Genomic DNA, 27,055 nt, shown 5'->3' with positions numbered 1-27,055 from the left:
TATGATATTTTTTTCACTCAGCACCTGCACGTCGGCATCAGGTATTATAAAACATTCTTTACATTAAAGCCGTGAAACACAACGTGGTGAAAATATACCCCTGCGACCCTTGTGAGTTTAAGCGATAAATGAGTGAATGAATGAAAAAAGGAAATATTGCAGATGACACGATGACGCCATCCCATGCAGCCCACCACCACAGCTTCAGAAAAATCCTTGGGAAACCCGAATGTATTTGTCATGTTTTGCATATTAAATTGTTTATTTCTTTTTTAAAAACAGTATAAAATATACAGTATTGCACATAGTAAATCAATTGCACTTCTTTAAGGTACAGATAAACATGTAGCGCTCTCTTTGTGTGCTAATGTTATTCACATACCTAGCCAACAAGAACACAACATACAAGGGTGAAAGTGAGTCACGTGTTGCTACCAATGAGTTCTACTATGTTGCTGGAAATGATCTTTGTGGTGGTCCTTTCCTTTTTTGGAAGGGGTAGGTGGGGGTGACGCTACAATGCTGCAGAAGCATTTCACTTATAGTGGATGTACAGCGGATAGGCATGTCTGACTTTTTTGCAGAAAACCGATATGCCGATATTGTCCAACCCTCATATTTCTCACATTACATGTGGTGGAATGAACATCACTTTAAAAAATCTTTTTTCACAATCAGGGAAAAATACAGATATCACATTTTTATGCTGATATCAGACTGATAATTATCGGTAGCGGTTTATCGGACATCCCTCATAGTAGCTTTCTTATTTTGACATATTAGGCTATTAGTGAAATCGAGCCCTATTTGATGCTATGTCTCAAATCAGTAATTAGAAATATATCTAGAGTAAATGCAAAGATCTTTGTGTGGAGATGAATATTTATAGGCTAATTTATAGGCTAATAGATGTGATCTGCAGCTGTTCCAAAAAAGGAAAAAAAGAAAAGAATTACAGTCGTCCCTCATTTAGCGCGGTTAATGATTCCAGACCCAACCACGATAAGTCCATTTCCACAAAGTACCATTCAATACTTAGAGTAGTTACAGTAGAAGCGGTCTATGACCTTGACACTTGGTACATATGTACAATAAGGGAACGTTTGTTGTTGTTCTAGTGTCTCCATGGTAATGTGGGCCGATCACAAAGACCTATCATCCGTCCTCACGATGCATCTGGCATACGCGCACACGTTATGGCTATCTTTGTTGACAACAAACTGCTCAACTGTAATGTAACTGGAACAGGCCACAGGATCTCTGCAGGAACGTAAGACACAGTCCCTGCTTTAAAGATAGCAAGCTACCAAGCTAACTAGTTCATCTCCGGTGTTGTTATTCTCAACCTAAGAAAGGCTTTGAAAATGTCTCAGAAAGAAGGACTTTAGCATGGAAACACGGGTCGGAACATTACTGACCAGTGACCAGTGTAGAATACCACATACCACTTGTCTTTCAATAATAATAGGCTGTAGTCATTCAGGAACTCATTTATTCATTAATCCACTTTTTAAAAGGTGCATTGAAGTGATGGAGCAATATTCAAAGCGCCAAGTGACGAGGGACGACTGTATTTTCATCTTGGAAAAGAACCCATCCTCTTGTAAAAAGCAAGAAGCCCTGCTCGTGATCACAAGTGTCACATTCAGTTGTGACTGCATTGCAGCAGTACAATCGTTCCAGTATTCAAAACCAAATACTATTTAAAGTGCTCATGACACGAGTCTTCCTCCATTAACAATAACATCGAAAGGCATATTTCCTGTGTTTCATGAGTGCTCCAATGTTTAAATATTATATTTTTATCATTCCCATCCGTGTTTGGAGGCGGCGTAGCGAGTGATGTCCGACGTTCCCCTACAACACACTTCATGGTGAACATCTGGTCTTGGTTATATACAGGCTGTCACAAGAAATGTATACGTGTGTAGTACTATCACATCACTACTATTGCAATGTAAGGGAGGGGCCTCATTGAATACCCTCCCTCACCAGACCCCCCACCATTAGTCTTTTTTATGGAGATACCTAAAAGACAGAGGTGTACTCTGAGATCTCCCAGAGTCGCTCCTCATAATGTTCTCCATAGTAGCCAACCCAGTACTCGTGCAGTTCTTAATGACTATCTCGCTTTTTCTGACTCACTACGTACTACCACGACCTCACGCCCAATGGCGTCACTACAAATCCCAGAATAATAATACGGCTTTGGATGCCACATTATTGTCATGTTTATGGTGTTCAGCTCTGTGCCGTGTTCAAAGAGCAACCTGTCAGCTGTCAGCCACACACCATATTAGAGAATGTTGTTATTGTTGTGAATATGACACTTCCTTTGTGCTCCTTTATGGCTGTGCTTGTTTGCACCCGGTTAGCAAAAGATGGCTAGCTGTCACTCGTCTATCTTGCCGTCCATCTGGCGGTTCCAGTATGTAATGCATATTTTTTGACTATATTCTATGTATGAATGTCAGAATCATAGTATGGGGCTCATTCTATGACTAAATAAGCAGCCATCATTGACTTTCCTGGCATATTTCGTTTCATTATTGGATCAAAATCATAACTTCATTTTCTTCCTGGAGGTTTTTTTGGGTGTCATGAGCACTTTAAGCTTAAGGGGTGTTCAGCCAACGATGTGACGCTAGAACAAGGGTGGGCAAACTACGGCCCGGGGAACACATGCGGCCCACCAATGACATTGTTTGATGTGGTCTGATGTTAAAGTGCTCCTGAAAAAGGGACATGAGGACATACAGCTGATAGTATAACACTTTTACACATCAAATCAGACAAATAATTCAAGGGAAATTATAAGTATAAAGCTTAAATATATGTTCTGGCCCCCCGGACCAGAACACGAGTCAAAATATTTGCCCACCCCTGCGCTAGAACAAAGTGACCTTCTGTCCTCCAGGGTGCACATTCTCTTTTTTACTGCTGCTTAATAAATATATACCACTAAATTTCAAGGTGTTTTTTAAATGCAGATATATATTAATATGGAAAAAATGACCTTCAATGTCCCAAGTTTGAAAATGTCATTAAGAAAATAAGTGTCATTTATTCAACCCCCCCCCTCCAAAGTCAGTTGAAAGTTGACATTTTATAGACAGATAAAAATTCATCATAGTTTTTTTTCTTCTGAAGATATGAATGGTGCCAGTTGTTAGTGTTCAGTTGTAGCAGTGGAGAACGTTTATCCTGAACAATGTTGCTTGTGCTTTGCTCTATTGGAGACAGGCTGGCCATGTGGTCCTCACAGCCTCGCCTGGAAGCTGCAGGGAAAGTCTAGTCCCAAGGTGACCGGTGTTCTATCTGGGGAACTCCTTGCAGACTGCAACTGCTAACCACATCCCGTCTTGCTCATCAGTGAGACAACTGGTTCAAAAAGAACTCCATTTGAACTTTTCAAATATTGGACAAGGCGTACAGTATCCAGTCGGCCAACAAAGAGATGGAACGCTGCCTTCACATAAACCAAAGTCTCCAGCGGGCGTGCTTCTTGGACTCTGCTTTGGACTTGCGTTTCGGGGTCGAGGTGAAGGCCTCCTGGGGGTACGGCAGGGCGGCAAAGTGGGTGTCGTCGGTCGGGCAGAGCCTCTTCATGAGTAGCTGCAGCTTGTCCTCTTGCTGTTTGAAGTCCAGCTCCACACTGTGGCAGAAGGGAAAGCAGGCAAAGAGAGTTAGACACTTCAGTTAGACTAGCGTCTTCCTTGCTAGGCCGAGCAATTAGAAAGACACGGATTCAAACGCTTGGTGGGCCGCATGTGTTCCCCGGGCCGTAGTTTGCCCACCCTTGTTCTAGCGTCACATCGTTGACTGAACACCCCTTGAGCTTACAGTGCTCATGACACCCCAAAAAAACCTCCAGGAAGAAAATGAAGTTATGATTTTGATGTCGTTGGGCGCACATATGGTCTGATGGGCCCATGAGTTAGATTCAGTTTCGTTTGGAGTCGGGCCTTCCGGAACGGCTTCATGAAGCTCACAGAGGTTCCACTGCACTTTAACAAACTCAACTAAAGTGTACAGCTTGGTGGAGACAAGTCTTGCAACCTTCAATAAAGCTCATTTTGACAACCCCTGGCCTTAATTCAAGCCGTAATTCAAATATGGCCTCGTAAAAGATGACCTTAGATACGTATGTGCTTGTCTGCCTGAAACCCACTTACATTTCTTTATCCTTTTCTTCTGCCTTCACGCTTCCTTTCTTCTTGTTTTTACTGCTGCCACCCCCCCAAAGCATTAGGTACCGTCGCCGTGGACTGACCTCACTCCACCTTTGGGCAGCAGGACTTGTATTTATCTCATTTACCTTATGGCCCTGGGAATCAACCAGTCCTCTACTTTTATTTGATTTGGTTTGTTGTACTTTTTCTACAGCAAAACTGTTTGCAGAATGATGATTGATTTAGCGCTATTTTGGACACCAACCAAACACTCCCTGAGGGAGTTATGGGTTTATCTGGACCCGCCATCACCTTAATCCCACATTGGAAGGTTCTGTTAAGTGAAAACGCAGATCACTACAGCTATGACTGCAGTAAATATGAGGACTTGAATCTTCTATTTTTGCCACCATATATCAGTGCAGTCTAAAGTCCGGACATTACGGTAGTCCTGCCTGTGCAGAGACCCTTGTTTTGTGTAGCGCTTCGGGAGTAGAAATGTTTTTTCACATGACTGTATTCCTCCAGTCACCGAGAGCTGGAACGCTTTGACGGTTTTCCTTAATGAGTGGTAATAAAATAAGGCAAGATCCATCAAGTTTGTTTGATGCTCATTGATTTTGACAAAAAATGGATGCAAAAGACTCTAAACACTTTGCATTTGCTTAGACTCAGGCCTTTTTTTTCCAAGGCCAGCAATTAGCAATAAATCACAGGCTCTTAATTACTGCATCAGATAGAAATCCATTCCAATTTGGGGGGAGATTGTCCAAGTTGGTGTCCCTGCACACACCTCTGAATGTGTTGACCTTGCTTGTTAGTTTACCCACACATAACGAGGGTGCTATTGTTGAAACAACCCCCCTAACACACTGAAGAATAGGGAAGCATTCATGCGTGATCCAAGGATTTGACTTTTCACTTCCGAATTATCTCCTGCATCTTGGAGGACCGGAGTCTCGCATGATTCCTCGGCTGGACGGCCAAAGAAAAACCCGCCTTAATGCGGGCCGTTCATCCAAGCAATCACCAAATCTGAAATTAATGGCTTTTATTCTAGCGCCGTCTCAAACGGCTTGCACTCCTCCCTGCATACAAATGCTCCAAATATGGATAAAAGTTTCCAGGAGAGGAGGGTTATTGAATCTCATTCTTTAGGCCTCCCAGGGAAATGTACTTTGGAGATCTCACTTAACATATGAATCCAATCTGGCTTGCATTTTCAGGCCCAAGATGAAGCCCAAGTGGTCTTTATTCGCGAGGTGGTTTTCACCCGGCGCAAACAACCAACAGTTTAACATACGCTACATTACCAAAAGGATCTGCTCAACCATCCAATGATCAGAATCAGAACCAGGTATCCCAATGCCTTGGCCTGGTCACAGGTGGCAGAAATTCCTGACCGACATCATATTGAACTGAAATTAGCACCCGTGTCTTGTGTGATCAATGACGCCGTGTTTGTGGTGTGAGTCTAATGAGGATTCGGAGGCACCACCGCTGTGTGTTTTTGTGTGGCCCCTTTCATCGCTAACAAACCCTTAATTGCGTCTTGCTCAGAGGGACACTTTGTCATCCATTTCTACCATTTTCTGTTCTTCGGGGAAACAGGGATGTGGGATCACTTATACGTATGTACACATACACAAGGCACTGTCACCATAATAGGATTTTCCTTGCTCTTCAGAGTAAGCCGATAATACTGCCGAGGCTGTTGTTGTGCTCCATCTGTGGATACAAGTTATTATGATTCCTGTATATCAACACAATAACCATTTAAGCTCATTTAGAAAACGGCTGATTTTATACTACATTTATGATCTCTGTGTATTCTGGGAATTGTCATGGAACTAGATTTGATTGTTGCGTCTCTGGAGTAGACCACATAGGAACACACATACAGTGGAACCTTGGTTAGTGTCATTAACCTGTTCTGGAAGGTCAGTCATATTTTTAACATTTAAAAATATGTTCAATTATATATGTCGAGATGGTGAGTGTTAACCGAGTTGTTTTTATTTTGACTTTACTTTGAGTTTGTCTTTTTACTCTCCGTACAAAGGAGCAGTCTTCCCATCTCCCTAATGGGAAAAGGTTTGCTGGTGCAGGGCCATAATCGTCTCATCTTTTGAAAACTTTTCAAAAGGACATTTCAGTGAAAGTTTTATCAGTCGGTGTCAGTTATCAGCACTTCCAAATGTCACTGGAGTGGCGGCATCACTTTTCTCTCCCCTCTTTGGAGTTGGCGTCTGTCTCATGACTCTCAAGCTTTGGACTTTTGTCTTTGGTGCGACCATTTGTTCACAACTATCCGTCTAGCCGTGTGTTTTATTTATTATACTGTTTAAAACCAAAACAACAACAAAACAGAGCATCCCTAGTTTTATCTTTTCTAATCTTTCTAAAAATATGCAGAGACGTGTTGAAATTTTCAGCATAAATAATAATAGAGGTAGAAATTTTGGGGGTGAGATGGAGGGTAAAGTCCGCTTGGGCTGACAGCCTCAAGCAGGCTTTGAGTTTTGGCCTCCTTTGTGATTGCGTTTGACACGTCTGGTCTAAGTCCTTCCCGGCCAAACTAACACCACATCTCGCTTTTTCTTGAGCTTTTTTGATCCCACCACCTTCATCTCTTTTCTACAGCATCTTACTCTTTGTCAAGCTCTTGACCGTGCACACCGGCCACTCCTGTAGCTATGGTAACCACTTCACTAACCAGTCATGGCTAACTTGATTTGATATATCTATATCTGGAGAGGGAGGTATGCTGCACAGTAATTGCAATAATGTAATCAGCCTTTACGACGCTTAATTGATTTTCATAGCCCAGCGGAATAGACTTCCTATGAATGCTTGGTTTCAACCAGCCTTTGCACCGCTCTCACCATATTTTCCCCATCCAATTCTTCATCTGCGGTACGTGTTAAACGGCGAGGCACACGGAATCAGATTGATGGATGCGACTATTGTCTGTTGTGAACAACGACACCCACCAGTGGGGTCCGCACCAATCAACTCTCCTAATTGGAATGGCTTCCATCTGTCTCCCTTATGCTGAGTGCATTAACCCACATGGAGGCGTTGTCGGTGGCATTACTGGTTTCTTTTGGGCTTCCCTCTCATTACGCTTTGTGCTCAGCCTCGTCTTGTCTGTACTCCACTCCTCTTTCCACACCTTCACATATTACATCACCTGACAAGACAAGACGGGACCAATCACACTAATCTTTTCATCCTTTTTTCTCCCCCTTTTCCCATTCTCATTCGATGCCGCTCACGTTGCATCAAGTCCTGAATCCCTAGCGTTCACTGGGAAATGCTGATAACACGTTTTAGAGCAGGGGTCGGCAATTAAAATTGAGTACGGTCCGGTTAGGCTTTTTTTCCACAGCGAAGGTCTGAACCTTATTTTGCCTTAAATTGTGTCAAAACGAAACAAAACGCTTATCCTCACTCGGGTCGCAGGCATGCTTGAGCCTATGCCAGCAGACAAGCTCTGAATGTCACCCTGCATGTCACCCTACAAAGCATTGCTTCTCAAATAGTGGGGTGGGTCCCCTGAGGGGGTGCCGGGAACTGTCGGTGGGAAATGATGCAGGGAGGACTTTGACTTTGAATATATCCCTAACTCTAACCCCCACCCCATGGGGGGGACCTCCAACACACTTATTTTGGTCTAAGGTGCATTTAAAATAAAACAGGACTGAATTTCACATAAATAATAAAAGGTTTGACTGTATGAATGAACAATGAATGAACACATGAGGCTTATGTTTCCATTAAAGGGGCCCTATTATGTGTATTTTTGGCCCTGTGTGGCTTCTATAGAGCAGCCACTGTGTAGAGTACTCTGTTTGGAGTCCGCGGACTTTGTTGTAGTTCTGTTAAGGATGGGCTCTGCTCGTTTGAGATCTTGTCTGAAATCCTAGCTTTTGGCCCCACGACACAAACCCAGCTACAGACTGTAGCGATGCTGCCCACACGCACTTTTGTTTTCCGTCCCGGCTTCCTGTTCCTGGCCTGCGTCCGTGTCCCCCCCCCCCCATAGAGGTTGTTTCATGGAGATGGAAGCAATTAGATTCCCTTTTATTCCTCCTGGCTGCATGAACACTCTTGCTATATTTGATTCTGTGTCCAATTGACACCATTTTTCTTTTTTTTTTGCCTAAATCAACACTGATTTCCGTGCTTTGAGAGGAGAACTCTGGTCAATTTAACAACTCCAAAAACTCTGCCCTTTTTATTGAGTTGAAATTGTGCCAGAATTGTGCTGCTTATTTTGCCATTGACTTTGTGTTCTGTGCATTATAGTGGAGTGTTGATAGGAAAACCAGGAACAAATCTGAGCTGTCTGTCTAGCCATTGATTTTTTTTTTTCACTGACACATTAAAGTAAAAAAAAAAATCAATGGCTCAAAGGGGAACCCTTGATTTAAGCATTTGAAATGAGAACTAATTTATTTCAAACAAAATCAATTGGTGTACTCTCTTTGGCCTGGAATTAAGGCTGTCAATCGATTTTTAAAATGTTTAAATCATAATTTTTTTTCTATAATGCAACTACAACGATAACTACATCAAATTTTATGTAAAGGCATGACCTTATTAAGTTCTAATGTGCTTCACCTCTCTGAAACACAAACTCCAGGCTCGTACCGGTTGGCTCTGTATTCATGTCTTTCCCAGTGACGAGCTAGCGCACTGCTAATGCTATTTACATCATTCCCGTCTTGGGTCATGGTCGTATTGACACAAGCCCCTAAATTGGCTCCTCAGCAATGCCTGCCAATAAATAGCAGCTCATAACCCAAATTTTAGCTCACAGTTGAAAGCAAAAGAATCTACCGAGAGACAGTTTGCATCTAAAAAAAGACTTGCTAGTTGGGACACTCGTATGCCAAGGTACCGCTGCATTGAAAGATTGGAAATAAATCCAGGATAAAGGACTGAGGTGAGCTCAACCAACCCAAAGCAAGAGCGTCTGGCGTTATACCGATATACCCGTTTAAATTCTTGTGCATTGATTTCACATTTTAGCCGTCAGCAACAGCAGCATGGAAACCGTGTCTGCTCTGTTTTGTACAGTAAGTATAGTCAAGATACCTACGAACATACTGTACAGCTAAATAATGTAGTGAACTTTTCCCCGACAATAAACTGGCTTTGATGCCTGATCATTTTGTGTCCAACACACTGATACGTTCATCAGAAGTCCAAAAGGAGCCATTTTTGGCGTGTACCTTGGTTAGACTAATGACTTGTGGGCTCATGTTAGCATGCTGTCAAATCGTATGAAGTGAATTTGAAGTATGCAGGGGGTTGGCTTGGCAACCGTGGTATTATTTCTCAGTGCGTGGACTGTAATTAATTCCAACCTTCCGTGGCCCTGTCGTCAGTCCTCCTATGGCATCAACCCCTTTGCTTTCAAATAACACGACCTAAGTCTCAGAACGAGATGGCCGGATAGATGGATCTTAACGGTCAAACTTGTGGCATGGTACTTTGGTCCAGACCCTTCCATCCATCCATTCATCAGCGACCAAAGAACAAGCTTGTGCCCATAGATGGGGTGGGAAATACTTGACCAAACAAACGGTACTAGCAGAACAAACAGAGCCCATGCCCGTTTGTGCATCTGTGCATCCCATCCAATGTTGTGGGCCTTTCCCACCTTCTCCTTCCGGGCGACATGAGGCTTTGGACCCGCATGTCTTTGAAGGGGACGGACTACTGACCTGTAAATAATGCATGCGCTGTTCCGGCATGTGTCACAGTTGGCCGTGTCTTGTCCAGTGCGATAGGAGAGCCTGCGGGGGGGTGGGTGGGGGGGGGGAGAAAACCAGAGTGGTGAATGTGTAATCACGAGCCTTGTTAAGTCTGCACACCTCTCCTCTTGTCCTTGTATTTGTCTCGTTAGCGGCACCGGGACAAATGAGGGCCAGTCACGAATGTCCGGCGATTGGAGCGGGAAAATGTGGAATGCCATGTGGAATTAGCCTCACTCCGCTGATTGGGAGTCAGATGAGCAATGAGGTAGTGTTGTGTGCAAGATGTCTGGGCTGAAGGTGCTTTAATTAGAGATGGACGACCTGGCTGACAGCGCTAGCTCAGAAGGACACAAGCTAATTATTTTTTATACACTCTTCAAATCTTTTTATCATTCTTTTATTGTTGTGCTTTATTAGGGGATTTAAATGGCCCGTATCCGTTCATTTCCTCCCCCGTCATCAATTAAATATATGTCCAACCCTAAAGATCCACATCAGTATTGATAATACAATCAGTTCGCTCAAAAATACACAGGGTGATTAAAAAAAACAATGCGGCAAAATAAACATATTAAATATTTCAGCTTGTTGATTGCAGTTGTTACTCAAGCTTTCATGTCACTAATATTTTCTGGAAGTCGTGGAACATAAAATTTGCCTTTATCATATCCCCACAAGAAAAAGTTGCACACTAGCCACGTGTACATGGACCCATCAGTTTATTTGCTCAAACGGAAAGAATGTAACCTTAGTGTACCCCTCATTCCCAAAGAAAAGTGCCAATCCGAATGAGCATATAATCGGATTCGCAGGCGTGGATTGTTCAGTCGTATGCCCGCCAAGACATCTAATATGACCATGACTAGGGACTGGTAATGGACAGGTAATCAAACTCAGGTCTCCTAGCTGTGTGGCCCGCACCACTCGTCCACCATGCAGCCCGGGAGAAGAAAGTCTTAAATGAAATGTTGTTCATTGCTGTTTGATGGCCCCTCCCTTATCATCATTTGTGTCTTTATTGAGTCAGCACTTCCCCTCCTCTGCTCTGCTAAGATGTTAACGTTCACATTTAACCAGCAGGAGGAGCTCACAATTGTTCCTCCTCATCATTCTCTCTCAACCAAACTTGTCACGTCGGCTGCCGTAAATGTCCTTGTCCTTATGTAATCCTTTGTGTGCCATATGCTGTGCCAGATATATTAGCGTGTGACGCTAGAAGAGGTGATTTGTTAGCCCCAATCCCATGGAAGGTCAACATTTGTTATTTGAAAAGCTGAGTGCTTTGCCAGTCAGTAAGGAGGTGTGTAGTACATTTTGGTGTGGCAAAGAGGCGTGCCCACACGGAACACAAATGAGGAATAAACACCACGCAGCCTTGGGCCATCACCATCGCCATCATCGTAATCACCAATCGGGATGCATGAACATCCAAAGCCACTCCAGCCGTTCTCTCACGCTGAGCTCAGAAGACAAAATGAGATCTCTCTTTGGCAGGCTTCCCTGGGGAGGGGGGGCTGAAAGCAAAGGTGCCAAGTGTATACATATTTAGCACCCTGATTTACTACCCTGCTGCCCCCTTGGAAGGTCACCAAGTGGGTGGGAGAAAGGACAGGACATCCGTGGGCTTCCATGTTTGATTTATTTAGTCTTTGTCTTCACCAGCTCAGAGTAGGACTACTGGTTCCAAAACATCTCCTGAGTTGCGTTCCTCCTCGGTTTGTTGGAACGCCAGTCAGTCATGATGTTATTGTTGAGTCGCTGACATTTATGTAAGCTTTGGAGCTAATGATGTGCAACTAAAGCTGCACTTTTTGCTTGACTTGCCGAGATCCCAGAAATAGACTAAATGGCTAGATTAGCCACTGTTAGCTCATGCCCTCGCTCAAATTAACTCATCACCCCATGGTGTCCACATTGTGTCACATCGCTCTAAGTTCAATTGGGTGGCACCCCGATGAGTTGTGGTTAAAATGCTCTTATTGTGTAATCATTAGATAAATGAGGGTGGACGCTGCGCCCCTTATTGCCCCACTTGCTGGATGGTTTGATGATCTGAAACATTCAAGTGTGACAATAAATGAATGGGCAAATCCATTTTTGACAGATTTTCACCCTTTAGTGTGCAGGGCTTCAGGGGTAGCAGGGTGACACTACGAGGTGTCCTGATATTTCACATATCTGTGATTAATTGTGTCCTTGCCACCTTACTGGTCAAAACTGAGCCCCAGCAATTCACTCATCAAACTGACCATTTTGTTGGCCCCTTTTATTCAAGTAAACAGTCCTCAATTTCAGCAGGCTAGATGCTATCTACGCCTTTCATACGCGCTCAATAGCTGTTGAACCATGAATGGCTTTTTTACAGAGACCTTCAGCTCATCTTTGTCAGTACTTCTAGCTTGGTTTTAATTCATTCAGCATCATACAGCTCGTCTGCATTTGCATCCATGGCGTCAGAGGGGACAACTTACCCTTCTCTGTGGGCCTCCCCCTTCTCTAGTTCCTGGATCACCCCCAGCAGCACCTTGATGGTCTCTTGGCTGGAGCTGATGAGGTTCTCCATGGCTTGGAGCTGTGCTTTAACATCCCCATCCTGATTCATAGGCACTATTTGCTTGCAGGCCTCCTGCGTGGGGTCCGATGGCGCCACTGTCGCCTCACTTCCTCCAAAGAGCGACCTGGACTTGTCCATTCCCCCCAGAGGCCTGGCTGATAACTGTCCCGCCGGACACTGCGCCTGCGTTGCGCAACCTCTGCCGGAACGTGGCAGCGTCTCGCTCTGCATCCCGTTGAGCTGCAGGCTTTTCTTCCTCTTGTTGCACACAGACAGACTATCCAGGCACTCCACTTGTGTAAGAGAATTCCACGCAATCGGACCCGTGACCTTGGAGGCCCTGTCCGGCAGGGTCTGGGACGAGCCCTCCTCCAGATGGAGCAACCTTTTGGAAAAGCGGTCTCTGTCGGCCTCTCTGTGTCGTAATCTGGCTCCGGCTTTGGAGGGGATGCCGCAGAGCTGGTACTGTCCCTGTGACCCGCCCTCGCCTCCTTTCCCTCCCGACGCATCCACCAGGCAGTCCGAGTCTGCAGAGCAACTTAGCAGCAAAGCGTCAGAGCACAGGCCGTCAGGTGCAATATGCTGCTCCACTGTGGCAACGCACTCATTAGTATGGAGCAGAGCTTTGGTCCTCCGGATTCCACTCCCCCCGCAGGCTCCCTCCTCGTCGTCATCACGGAAACACTGCTCTGCATCCCGGGATGGCGTCCCCTCCACGACAAAGCCGTTGTTGTGCCCTTTGTACATTTCTACCGCCGCCACGTGTTTGAAGGTGTGCCCTTTCTTTCGCTCAAAGGGGAACGTCTGGTAGTGTTTCTTTAGGTCCGGGGACGTCTGAACCCCGGTGCTGCGTGTCACGTTGGGGATAGACCTGCGGGCCGGCACGGTCATGTACTTGTGGTACGCCACTTTGTACGACAGAGGCTTCCCGTCTCTGCCGGCCGCCTTCAGCTCTGCCTCCCTCTGCTCATTCTGGGCCTCGCAGATGTCCTTGAATCGCACCTGCAGGGCCTTGTTCCTTTTCCTCACCTGCCGCCCGCCGTCCTGACAATACTTAACTTCCAGAGCCAGCGAGGCGGAGGATGGGGGCGCTGCCTCCGAGTCAGACTCTGAGTTGGTGAGCATGCATTTGCCGCCCTCCTTGCTCACCATTTTTCCTAAGAGGCATGGAGAAAGATACAGAGTCAGTCGCTGGTAATGACCGGCTTAGTCATAAAGCCCAGTGTCTTACATCCCCTTAAGCTCACGTAGCTTTTACAAACGGGAATAAATATTAGCTTTGTTGCTCTTGCATGCATGCATGCATGCATGCATGCTCTAGGTGTTGATTTCTATTGTTACCATGCAGTTTCTCTGATTCCTAAGCAAGACTCTACATTGGTGTGTGGTGTTTGTCATTGCTTCATTTCCCTTTCAGTCTTAGTCCGAGGGCTGGTTTATGCTTCTATGTCAGTACTAATAATGCAATATTTAATAAAGATGTGATGTAATAACAAATAGCAGCTCAACTTGAAATCTTGGAAGGCATGGAAATAAATAAGAAAATAGAGGTGGTGTCATATCGGGGTTCAAAGTGATCCATAAGCATAAGAAATCCCAGGTTTTCTCCAAAGGTCAATGGCTACCTTGACTGTGATGCCCTGCGTTGTCGCGGGGCATTTCCCCCCCCCTCGACAAAATGTCCTGACTCATCTTTGATTGTATTGTGTCGCTTGTTTGTTTTTGAGGTGTCGTATCAGGTTTGTCGTGTTAAATGTAGCCTCTTCCTTCCTTTCACACTTCGCAAGCCTTTTGTCACCCACTTTAAAAAACCTCCACACCGCAGACGGAGTTGGACGCCCAGCTTCAATCTGCTTCCGTGTTCTGCTGCCTTGATGGCAACCAATAGTGTCACTGCAGCAAAGTCATGTCATGCCGGACACATTGCTGGTTCTGTGCGGTATGGCATGAAGAGGTCTCACTCTGTACCGCTGCACAACTATAGAGCTCATCAAAAGGGAATAAATATACATATATACCCGAGTCCTGATCGGTAGATAACACCCGATTCCGATCCAGTCTGAAACCACTTGATTCAACCTGATTTCCGATCATGTGGTCGGCTCAGGACATCCCTAATACACACATAGCCACAAAGCCTTCTAAGTTGGAGTCATAATTTATCATGTGTCACCGAGAGACGCCTCTTAACTCTTGTGGTTGCCTCAGACGCTTTGACACAAATACAGTATCATTTTCCCAGCCGCCCGCTGATTTACAACAAGCACTCTGCAATCTCATCGAGATGTTGAATCAGACGGGGCAATTATTTCTCTCAGCTTATCTGCCACGGCTGCGCTGTGTCAACATGAAATGACGGCCTGTTTACCTACCTGGGAGCAATAGACCCAAAATCTGCACAGCGAAAACCCCTCCATGGCATTATCGCCATTTTCACTTTGGCTTTAGACTTGGGAATTATGCATTAGGACAGCCATTATCTTTTTCTGTCTTAATCTTGTCTACATTCTGTAATAACCACTCTTAGGTTTTCCACTGCCAGGTGGGTCACTATTAAAATCACTATTCCGCACCGCACTATTTTATACATTTATGTATATTCATATATTATATTTATATATATTCATTCTGTTCATGAAATAATCATCAATTTTATCAAAGTGAATGCACATCTTAAAACTTTATGTATGTATTTTATACTACTTTTTTATACTACTTTCAGAGCCTTAAATCTACAATCCTGAAGTTGACATGACCGTATGCGTAGTCATCAAAGAGGATGACAATTTCCATGACAATTTTGATGCCAAATGTGCGTATCTTTCAAACCCCTGATGCAAATTATGATGGCAATTATGATGACTTGTTTAATACCCATGTCACGTAACTATGACACGCATTATGCAACACGAGGTAGGTGTACAAAGTAAATAATGGTAAAGGGCGTAGACCACTATGCAAATGATTGTAACAAGAAGAGCAGAGCGGAGAGACCACTGGTATGTACCAAATAGTATTGTTCCTACGTTACAAACCATGAAGTCATAAATGGTCATTTCATCTTTTTTGATTTGAAGGTTATCAACCTAACCTCTGCTCCTGTACAAATAGTTGATGTGTGAAATAAAACTCAAGAACGTCTACTGGAGTTGAGTTGATCGAGCTTGATGATCTTCTCAGCTTTATCAAGTGCAGGCTGGTGTAAAGTCCCCCAAAAACTAGACAGTTGATGACCATGGCAGCAGTTGGTGGATGGAGAGGAGATCCTAATGCTCCCAGCCAAGATAACCACGGTGCAGTGGGTGGATGGAGAACATATCCTAATGCTCCTAGCCGAAATAACCACAGCGAAGCTGGTGCACGAAGAAGAGATCTTCATGCTCATAGCCAATCTTCGTACAATCTAAGATTCGGTCAAATGGAGGCTCCACTTTCAGAACCAAAGCGGCTCAAGAGGCAGTGGGCCACGGCCAAATGCTCCTTCACAAGGAAAGTTAACATTATCCCCAAACGGGTGGTCAAGATGACGGACAGCGACTTCCACGGGAACGTTGCTCAACTATGTAGGAAACATTTTGAAGTAAGGGAAGCAAAAGATAACAAGACCAGGCTCCTTGAGGCTGAGCTTGAGTCAGCTGATGTCAAGGAGACAATTGCGCTGACACAGCACTTGGAAGAAGAAATTAGCACAAACCTTACAGAAACTGATGATTTTGACCAGGCCGTCCAGATAAAAGCAACTCATCTACCCATGTTCAGGGGTTGCAGCAGGGAGTGCGCGAGGGGCCGCCAGAACAGGTATCGGCATCAAGACGAGGACAATCCCACGAAGGAAAATCGTGAGCTGGCCCATCTGCAAAATCAGATTGTGAGGATCGGGAAACAAAATGAAAACCTGCTTGCGGTGGTAAAGGTTCTGGGAAGACATGTGACCATCATGAAGGAAAGCAAAGAGAACCTCGTTGCTGAACTGCACCACCTTGAATCTCAGGGGGACAAAAACCAAACGGAAATGTATGATCTCAGAACAGAGCTGCAGACGGTCAGATCAAGGCTACGAGATCAGGATGATCTAACCAGGCGTATCGATGAAGCTGAAATTCTCATTAAGAATGGATGGATGGAGAATACTCGTTTAAGCAACAAACTACTGGACCTCGAGGAAGCCAACGCCGTCCTGGAGAAGCATAATGAGATGATTAGGGAGGAGTTGGACAACAGTAAATGTGTCCAGCATCAACAGGGTCAGCAGATTGCCCACCTAAAGACAACTCTGAAAGGTCATGAACTCTCCAGCGAGGAAGTTCAGTTTCTGCTCTGCAGTAAAGACGATGCAATAGAAAAGCAAAGAAGGAAGATAGATTACCAACAGGAGGTCACAGAGGAGCTTAACGCGTTCATTAACGGCCAGAGACAAAAAATCCGTGATCTTCAAAGACAGCTGGAGCAGGCAGAAGAGTTGCTTGCAGCAAAAGGCTGCCTCTTTGGAGCCTATGGGGACCCCATGGTGGAATTAGAGCTGGATCCTCAGGAGAAAGACTTTCAAGAACAGTTTGAAAATTCTGAGCAATCAGGTCTGACCAAACGCAATCGATCTTTCAGTCACAACCCAAGTTTGAAGGTGGAGACACAGATCGCAGACCTGAAGGCACATGTAACGGGTCTTCAAGAAAAACAAACCATTCTAACGGACCACAACAAGTCCCTGAGCAAGGAACTGAAACTGCTTAAACATTGGTGTGAGGAGATGGGGGTAGGGAGAGAGGAACCGAAGCCTCCATCAGTTCTTCAAGAACGTAAGGGCGCTCAAGACATTGTTCAGGCAGTCATACATGACAGCGCCGTTTCTCACATGGAAGAGGAATTACTTCAAGAAGTACTTTAAGAACTCAAGGTTCTTCAAGAAGACAGTGGGTCAGTCGCTACCATGTGGGTTCTTGAAGTACTCTCCCAGCCTCGCCCAACGGTCAAGAAGAACTTTTCTAAACCATTCAAGACATTAAATGGATACTTTTTCCTTAGACCTTGTCCCAATCAGGTCAAAGTCGGAGGAACTGGTACACGAAAGCTCGGACAGATAACAAGCTTGCTTTGTTCTTCCAAACAATGAGACATCCTTCAGGAAAGAAACTAAGGAATATGTGCAGCTTTCACAAATCAAACTCCACAAGTTTCACAAGACCCGACTGGCAAGGAAGACAGAATGAAATCACATTCTCCAACAGCAAAGATGAAATCCACGGTCCGTCCAACGGTCCTACACCTTAATGAGCATAAACCAAGTGGGAGGAAACTGCCCAGAAGGTCAAACCACCAGAGGAAGAAGAAGGAAATGCTCTGGAAGACCCCTTGTGTTCCAAAGCCTTGACGAGGCTGGCCATCCACCAAGATGTGGTGGGGACACAATGTGTGGGGTCAAAGCCCATCCATTTGACAGACCCACTTTCAGCACAAATGAGTCCTTCAGCTGACAAAAGATTCAAATCAGTGACCGATTCACACAAAAGTGTTTTTCCAAACATGGGAAAAACCAAACTTACTTGACAAATCCATTCCCACCATTCTGGAAGGAAATGATGTTTGATTTGGGAAGAAACACAATTTCACCTTTGGGTGACCCGACTTTGCACATGAAGAGCAGGTACTTAAGTACTAACGAACGTCTACTAGGACAAGACCGGAGAAAGACAGGCAATTTCCGATTTGAAGGTTGGAAACCCGTAAAAAACTAGTGTGACCTCTTTGTGTTCAAGAACCAGGAGCTCAAGTGGGAGGTGAAATTTGGCTTATTTGTTAAAAATAATCACATGACTGTACGTGTATCCATAAGGAGGATGGCAATTCTTGTCTTAAGACAACTTTGAGCTAAATGTGCGTAGCTGTAAAACCACTACTACAAATTATGATGGCAATTCTGATAACTTGTTTGATACCCATGTACTATGACCCACGTTATACACTACTAGATGTTGTACAAAGTAAATGATTACTAAAGGATGTGGACAACAAAGTACTATGACAACTATTCAAATGATTGTAACAAGAACTGTTGTTCCTAACGTAGTAATACGTAGTAAATAATGATGCTATTCCACTTGAATTTGAATGCTATGAACCTAACCTGTGCTCCTCTAGTGTGAAATAAAAAAGTCTACTGGAGTTGATTTGATAAACGTACTCGACGATCTTCTTGACCTTTTCAAGTGCAGGCTGGCGTAAAGTCCAAAAGAACTCCACAGTCTCCTTACGCTGTAAACCCTCCACTCCCGTTCATAGTGTTAACTGGTTTATAGGATTAATAAATGGAATATTTTTGTAGTTAGAGCATTGAGAACCTGAATACAGTATAATATTAGAGTCCATTAGACATGAAATTACACGCCTATCGTTACCTTTCTCCTATTACTTTTACTCCTGTCACTTTTCTTCTGCAGGGACTCGAGACGTCTGCTAGCTAGAAGCTTGTCATATCAGCTAGCATAGAATTGATTTCTTCCAAAGTTAAGTAAGAAGCCAAAAACTTGGGACCATAAGCTACCACAAAATAGTGGTCATTTATTTCTGGAAAAAATGTGATATAGCAAGGGAGCGAGGATTTCAGGATAGTTTTGGGCTCATTTATTCTTGTGCCGTTCTCAATATAAATACAAGGAGTGAGGGGGCCGATCAAAATGTTAGTAATGTTTTGCCTGACTCATTTTATGATGGTTTACCATGAAAATGCGGCATGTGATCCTGCCCTGTATTTGCCATTTGTGCTCCCAAGGTCCGTCCGTGTCAATGTTTGTTCAGCGCCTTGACATTTTCTAAAGGGAACTCTTAACCACCTCTCTCCAAATGAGGTCACTTGCTTTTAGAAGAGTGGGATGGGATGTTCGGCATCAACAAAATTATGCAAGGGGATGATTTTAAAATGCCACCCTGTAAATAATATAATTTCATGGGAATTTGCACTCCAGCGTACGTACAACATCCCATGGTAATTTCACTTTCATTGTCTTTAACGTGGGCTTTTGTCTCCCAACACGTAGGTCGGTTGGTTAGTGCAGCTACCCCCCCCCCCCCCCTCTTGCATAAACAGAATGACTCATCATGCTTCTTAGGATGGCCCTCTTTTTCTTTGGAAGCTATTGAAGTGAACTGACCCGCTATTAGCTACCCCCTCCCACCCGAAAAGGAAAAAAACCTCATCTGCATGTTAACACGTGAAGTTTTTCAGCAGCAGAGGAAGCTCTGGCACCGGGTCAATATTTGGACTACCTCTTCTCAGGACGCAAGCACACTTGGCAACACGTGGTCTTCCCGAAAGAAGCTGTTGATAGCAGCCGCTTCCCGAAAAGGTTTTTCTTTTCCAAACCGCCAGTGTTGCAGCGCCACAAGGACAATCCAGATTAGCGCGATAAAACAATTCATTACTCGCTAATGAAAATGTTTTGTTTGTGCTGCTGGCACGTGTTTATTTCATACGGCATACCTTGAATGCCAAAACACGAATGCTGCTAAGTTAGAATTTGACTCAGCGGTTTTGTGAAGCTTTTGTTGCCGGGGGTTAACTTGCAGGGGGGTTGAAATGTCAGCGCTCTGCGAGTCAACCTGGGGATTGAATGTTTGCCATAATTTTGTGCCAGACTGATTTTGTCCTATCTCTCACGCTCCATCGAAGGGAGAATTAATTAATGACGGGCGCTTTGCAAACACCTTGAATTCATTAAGCGCCAGGAATGTGGCTCTCCATGTCAATAAGGACGGGTGATATAGATATAGCAGGTGGAGCTGCATGGTCTGGGCCTTTATGGTTTACTGTAACACTAAGGAAAGGGTCACTAGAACTCAGCCCTGGGAAACACCTTGTTATGCTTATGCTTATTAAGATGCCAATTTTTAAATCCTTAAAAAAATCTGTCTCCTGCCGGAGCGTTTCCAGCTCCGAGGCAGCCTGAGCAAACGAGTGCGTCAGTATCGTTTCGCTGTTGGAAGTTCCCAACTCCTCTGTAATCCCACTTTATCTCCTCCAGTTTTGTCTTCCTCTTTTCACTCCTCTGAGCGTGCGCTTGTAATTACAAATGACTTACTACTGTTTTTGAAACGTCTTTGATCTGCCTCCTTAATGGGACGCTGATTATGCGAGGGGCAAACCGACGCAGGCTTGCAGTCTCCCCCGGATTGCTCTTGTAAGGGTCATTTGACAGATGTCGGAAGTGTGTTTTACAGCGACTGATCGAAACCCGGATGCGTACGCAGCCGAGGCGCCACAGCTGAATGATTGACTGCAAAGGTCAGCGCCGTGGCATGACTCTTAGCGAGCGCCGCAAATCCTTTGTGAGTTAACGAGCGCTTAATGCCCCAAGATTAAAAGCAACTGGAAATCACCGGATTTTAGCAGATTGTCTTTTCCAGTAGTTGTTGCCCAGCAATCGTGGACAGCCACACTGTTGCCAAGCAGCGCTTGAAACATTTTTCAGTTACGGTGCAGCAAAGACGAAATAACGCATGGAGCAACTCTGTTGCCGGTCAGCCTTTATGTTCCAATCCTAATTACCAAATGCCTTTGATCAGATGACAACACTTGGCAGTGGTGCTGGGGATCTGTTGAAAGTCTGACTTTATTATCCATCCGTCCATCTTCCTCCTCTTATGTGGGTCTGGGTAGCAGAGGCAGCGTCTCAGTAGGGAAGGCCAGACTTCCCGGTCCCAAGCCGACACCTCCTATTCCACCGGGAGGACACCAAGTTGTTACTAAGCCATATGAGAAATAATCGGCCCCGGGGCCTTCTCCCGGTACACTTCACCTGGGAGGCGTTCGGACAAGATTCCCGAGCCACCCTACGGAGGAAACTCATTTCAGCCATCTCGTTCTTTCAAACCAAAGCTCATGACCTTAGGTGAGGGTGGGAGCATAGATCAACCAGTAAATCGAGAGCTTTGCCTTCCAGCTCAGATGTCTCTTCACCACGACGGCCCAGTCAACCGCACGCGCCAACCTTCCCTCACTCGTGAACAAGACCCCGAGGTACTTGAACTCCTCCAGGGTCTCATACCCATTCCAGCGGGAGCACTCCACCGTTTTCCGACTGTGAACCATGCCCTCAGACTTGGAGGTGTTGAGTCTCATCCCAGAAGCTTCACACTCGAATGCAAACCGCCCCAGTAAACGCTGAAGGTCACAGCCGATGAGGCCATCAGGCCCACATCACCTGCAAATAGCAGAGATGAGACCTTAGGCCCCCGAACTGGACTCCCACGAGGCCCTGGCTGCGCCTAGAAATTCTGTCTCAGAAAATTCTGAAGAGAATCTGACAAAGGGCAGCCTTGACGCAAATAGGCTCAATTTACTGCTGGCAATGCGGACCAGGATCCTGCCCCTGCAAGTCCATGTCCTCTTGTGTGTTCAGTATAGAAATATAGCATATTTTGTTCTATTAAATCATGGGCTTTTGGGGTCAAGGTTCCAAAGCACACTTAAAAAAATCACAACTTTGTGTAAAAACTGCGACAACATCCGAGATTTTAGGTTGCGACAATCACAAAAAAGCCTGTGAAATCCTGGAGGGACTGAATGTGGTCTAAATATGGTTGTTTATTCAGCACACTATTCCACAGGCTTCTAAATGTGCATCACAAGGGTTTAGTTGGTCACATGATCATGTGACATAACACTCAGTATCTATTCAGTGCAATGCAGTATTCTGTTCAATGCGGTTTATAGGCTGCTTGTTTCCAACTGTATGGTCTTTACCGTACAGTAGAGGCTTCTATCCCTGGACCGGTCTAGTCTGCAGCCTTTTGGGCATTGGGGCCTTTTTCTTTTGCTCAGACTTTAATCCCCTCTGAGTCTAGTTGTCTCTGCTTTTGCCTTCACTCGCTTCGCTTTGTCGTGTTTGTGTGCTTTTCCTGGCTCCCAGGTGCTTCTTCAGGGAGTTCCCATGCAGCATCTCCAATCCGTACGCTAGTGAAAGTACAACTGTGGAGATCAGATCTCGTGGAAGAAGAGCATGCTGCAGAGCGCTGCCAACTGATCAGAATGCATTGCATCCCCTCCCCAGAATATTAAATCACTGCTCCTTGTTACTTCCTCCTTCTTCTGAGAGGGTATATTCCTGCACTCTTCCTCCCTGCGTCCAAAACCTCTCGCTGCTCTGAGAGTCCACGTTGCCATGCCTGGCGGACGCACATAAAAGCACAGAAGACTGTATGCTTGTGAGGAAACCCGTACAACCTTTTCTACCGTTCGAACCTTTTTTCATTTACCTGTGATTTTGAAAAACTTTGACACGTTTGGTCTGACTTTACCCGAGTTAAAAAAAAAAGAACTCCCACGATTCCAAACTTTCCTTGGACCTGTGAGAAATGGCCAGCATATTTAGCAACTAAGATATTCGCCAGGACTTTGAGTCAGGCTGTGCCGACGGCTAGCGGATCTAAACCAGGGCTGGGTGACATGGACCTGAGCATATTTTTGGGAAGTATCACCATTTGTTGATATAATTAAATTCAGTGGAGTCTTCTATAAAACTACAAACCTTGCCAATTTGCCTCAAATTGTGCAGCACGTTTATTGCTTTGTTGGGAACAAACTGCATTTAGTTTCTACCAAACTAGATCAGCGCAAAGTCTTCGGAATTCGAGTATACAAGATCTCTTCAACCTCGTTAAATATGGTCCTGGTAATAAAGGTTCCTGGAAATGCCCGTGGAAAAGAGCCTAATATTTTGTCTCCCGTTGACATAAGATTGGTTGGATTGTCTGAAGCTTCATAGCAGCACCTGCCAGGAATGAATCTGAATTCTTCAACTTAGCCAGACATTTTGGGCAACTGCAACTTTACGGCAAAGGCCCCTTTCTGCTAAGGAAGGTCTACTAAGGTATTTGACTTGTGGTGAAGTTCCTGTTGGGCAAACGAGCAAAGCAGAGGTCCACCAACCACCGTTCTTCTGGATGAATGGGCAAGGATTCTCCTGACAAGTTGAATGGTGGCCATCATGTTTGTTTCTCTGAGCAGATTGCCTATGAAAACTAAACATAAGCTTTCAAGCTGCGGGTCGTGGTTTCTATTCCCCTGCCAGGCAACCTGGAGCTTAAAGATAGTTTTTGAGTGAAGGATAAATGGGAGTGTGTCATTTCTACCCGCACTGCTGAGCGACATCCTCATTTCTTCCCACGCTCCTACAATTTAGGATTGTTATCCAGCATGTGCATGACCGGATTTAAGTTTGGCACCTCAGGTTTGGCACCGCCCGCCACATCCCTCCATCATCTTCATGATCTCTATCTATTCATGGCTCTCCTCTGTGGAGAGGCTGGGCAGGGAAGGGGAGATGCTATCGCTGCACTGATGGTGCTGAAGAGGTGATGGAGTGCTGGTGTTGGAGGGAGCGGGAGGGGAGGGGAGGGGGGCGGGGTATTTGTGTGGCAGCTCACGCTCTCAATCTGCACACAAGCAGCATACAAGGACTTCAGCCAGCCAGCCTTCCAAGGTCTTTGGTTAAGGTCCTTTTGACTGCGGCAGCTTTCCTTTTTATGACACTTTGTTTGATGCAACGCTGCCCGGAAACGCACCATCACGCACCATCACGCTCCATCATGCTCCATCACGCTCCATCATGCTCCATCATGCTCCATCTTTGTGGGGAATGCAGGGCAAGTTGGGAGCAACCTGGACCAACATGCTGGATCCAGTTTGCTCGCGTTGGTTTGTCATGCACAGCATCCAGTAGCGTATTTAAAGTTTACTCGGCACTACTGACTTCCACATCATCAAGAGCATCCAAATCAGACGTTCACTTACTTTCTTCAGCGGAGGCTTTCTGAGCCCCCCCCACCTGGAGGTTATTCATCCATAAAAGGCTCACCTCAGGCCGTGCGGTGCTGACGCTGGAAAGGATGCCCAGATTCCCCGCTGTGCCCGTGCATGCCCGTGGCGGATTGGGAAGCGATCCGGGAGAGCGAGAGCCAAGGCTACGCCATGCCAGAAGTTAGGAGGGACGGGCGGGCTGGCGGGTGTTCAGCGGCGTCGGGCGTGTGTCGGAGTTGTCGAGCACATCTGCGTCCTGTGATCCGGTGGTGTGACGCTCCTCTAAGCCCCCCCGCTCCCCCGCTCCCCGCCTTCATCAACCCCTCTGCCTCCTCGCCAACCCTCCGCTCCCCCGCTTCCTTTGTGTGCGCGATGCCAGCAGGGGATCCAGGTTCCTTGCTTGCGCACGCACATGCACACACATGCACGCACACACACACACACACACACACACACTGAGGCTGTCCAGCAGCAACAGCGTCCTCATGAGCAGAATATCCTCATCGTGTCTCCACCTCCTCCACCGCCGCTCTTCCTCTCATTGTGACTTTCTCTTCTTTCCTGCTTGTGTGCTTCTGAGTGTGGGACTGAAAGAGGTAGAGTGGGTGAGGGAGGGAGGGGAAGAGAGGAAGGGACGCCAGAGAGGGGGGAACTCATCCTTTCGTTATTCACTGACTCGGTCTCGTCAGTCTCTCCCGCACGATGTTGTCAGCAGCAGAAACATGACTCTGCTTCCTTCCTGCTCTGAGTTGGCAAACTAGACAACCACGATGAAATGCGGTGGGATTGTGAAGATGATTACCTTCTGCTTTCTTCTCCTCCACTGTCTTTTTGTGTGCAGGGAAATGCGCTGCAGTTGGGGTGTACTCCTTAGTTAGGATGTTTGGTCCACTTCGGACCCAAAGTCCGGCACGTTTGACTGGCGAGAGTGCTCTAATCTCGATTATCTAGAATCTCGAATCACTGAAAACCAAAAATCAAATAGACAAATAGTCAATGATTTGTTTGTTAGTCCCAGTTCAACCATTTTCAACCATTCATTCATTTTATACCGTTTATCCTAGCCTAGCCTAGCTTAGCCTATCCTAGCCTAGCCTAGCCTAGCTTAGCCTATCCCATCCCATCCCATCCCATCCCACCCCATTTCCCAGTATGCTTTGCTGTAGTTAAAATGCCCCCTTCTGGCCGCCTTTAGCCTGTTTATGGAATACAGGTCAATTATTTCGACTTTGGGTTTGAATGTGGCACCCTTATTGAGAATGCTTGCGTATTTTGTGTTGTGCTGTTATCATATAAGCTGTAAGCACTTTGACAAGGTCCGTGAGGCGACTCAATGCTATGTTCCGTATTTGGCCCCCGTGCGTGAGTTGGACGCATGTGCCCTGAAGGGTGCTTTGCTCCAGTGGCTTCGGACTCGGGCAAAGAAAGGCTTTGCCATTTTCTTGTCTTCTTTTTATTAGTTTGTGCTCAGCGATCTGCTTGTGTAAGCAAACCCGCGACATTGGACCTGGGGAGGGACTCCCTCCTAATGATTTCATGACCTCAGAGCCTCAAGTCCTCCGGGGACTCTCATTTGACGTCCTTGTCGCCCTGCTAGTGTCGTGTGTGCGGAGCTGAAGGGGTCAAACTAAGATGCATTCTCTCTGCTGCGGGCGATGCTGGGATTGTAAATTGATTTATCGATTGGCTTCTTTGGAGTATCTTCACATGGTCACCGTGTTCTTCATCTTTGTGGATCTATAGCTTTTGTCCTTCATCGTTCTTTTTTTAATAATTGATTATTTTCAGAACTGCCTAAAGTGTATCTTGCCAGCCTCGTGGTTATGGCGGCCTCTCCTTCATGTCAAATCAGTCTTCTGAGATCCTGGAGTGCATCCATGTGCACAAGGTACATTACCGTCCCGAGTGTCTGAATGGATCATTCCGCTGAGGAAAGAGTTGTTCAGCCGATAGCGTAGATAAGAACTCGCAGCAAATCGACAACAGGAGAGCTCAGGTTTTCAGTCACAACTCATCAGAAGCAATTGGAGGGTTTTTTTCTTCTCTGCCTCTTGGACTTTTCATCTTATTTTTGGTATTGAACCATCCTAGCAGTTCTTCAGACAAAGTGGCCACCCTAAACCCCCCCCCAAAAGTAAAGAGGTCTAGGCTAATTCAGGTGCTCTAACCGCAGTATTTCAACAAATAGCCTTGGCAATCTGGGCATGGTGCCCCCATGTTCTTCCTCCAAGACCTGACTACTTCATTATTGACCCACCGCCGCCCTCCAACCATACAATTTGTTCCACTGGCAGGGCAATCGTTTCCATCTTTACCCCCCACCCTTCTTTGGCAAATGATGATTGCTTGGAATGGTGGCACATACAGATGATCACAACTCATTTCATTTTTAAATCATAATCAAACAGAATGGCGTTGTATGTACTTGACTTTATTTGCCTTTTATTTCACCCACAAATGTGTCTCAGCATTTTGCCTGACATTTTTACGTCACATCTGATGTCAGACGTTTGTCACGCATAATGGGAACTCAACCTGACGAACCAACGAATGACTTGGCGTCTCTCAGCCAGCCACAAACAGCCACGGCATCCCCTCCATATTTCTTCTTCTTCTCTCCGTCAGTCTGTCTTAAGGATTTACCTGCAATTGCCCCGATTTCTTTGTTCTAATCTTCATTCTTAACGGGATCTGAAACGATGGAGTACATTAATCTAAGGAGGATGGGGAATGGAGAATATACCATCAAATGTTGGCCCACCACAAGTAC

General features: G+C 45.5%; 2 protein-coding genes across 5 annotated transcripts in view; one reads left to right on the top strand and one right to left on the bottom strand.

Annotated features, from left to right (window-relative positions):
• Positions 1-27,055, top strand: part of dock1 (dedicator of cytokinesis 1) — an 85,915-nt gene that overhangs the window by 31,581 nt on the left and 27,279 nt on the right. The gene's annotated exons all lie outside the window — the stretch shown is intronic.
• On the bottom strand, positions 244-24,487 carry insyn2a (inhibitory synaptic factor 2A). Of its 2 annotated transcripts, none has more exons than XM_058060988.2 (4): positions 24,344-24,487; positions 12,412-13,651; positions 9,908-9,979; positions 244-3,655 (listed from the first exon to the last, which is right to left on the bottom strand). In XM_058060988.2, exons 2-4 carry the CDS (start codon positions 13,644-13,646, stop codon positions 3,472-3,474), a joined length of 1,491 nt encoding a protein of 496 aa, XP_057916971.2. In that variant the 5' UTR covers positions 13,647-13,651; positions 24,344-24,487; the 3' UTR covers positions 244-3,471. The 2 variants fall into 2 exon arrangements, with proteins under 2 accessions (XP_057916971.2, XP_078644951.1); XM_078788825.1 differs by lacking the exon at positions 24,344-24,487 and adding an exon at positions 24,061-24,171.

The sequence above is a fragment of the Doryrhamphus excisus genome, unplaced genomic scaffold, assembly GCF_037039965.1.
Source record: "Doryrhamphus excisus strain RoL-2023G ecotype Guam unplaced genomic scaffold, RoL_Dexc_Guam_v1.1 HiC_scaffold_24, whole genome shotgun sequence".
NCBI lineage: Eukaryota > Metazoa > Chordata > Actinopteri > Syngnathiformes > Syngnathidae > Doryrhamphus > Doryrhamphus excisus.
Note: the sequence above shows the minus strand (reverse complement) of the source record. Positions and strands in the feature narration are given on the sequence as shown.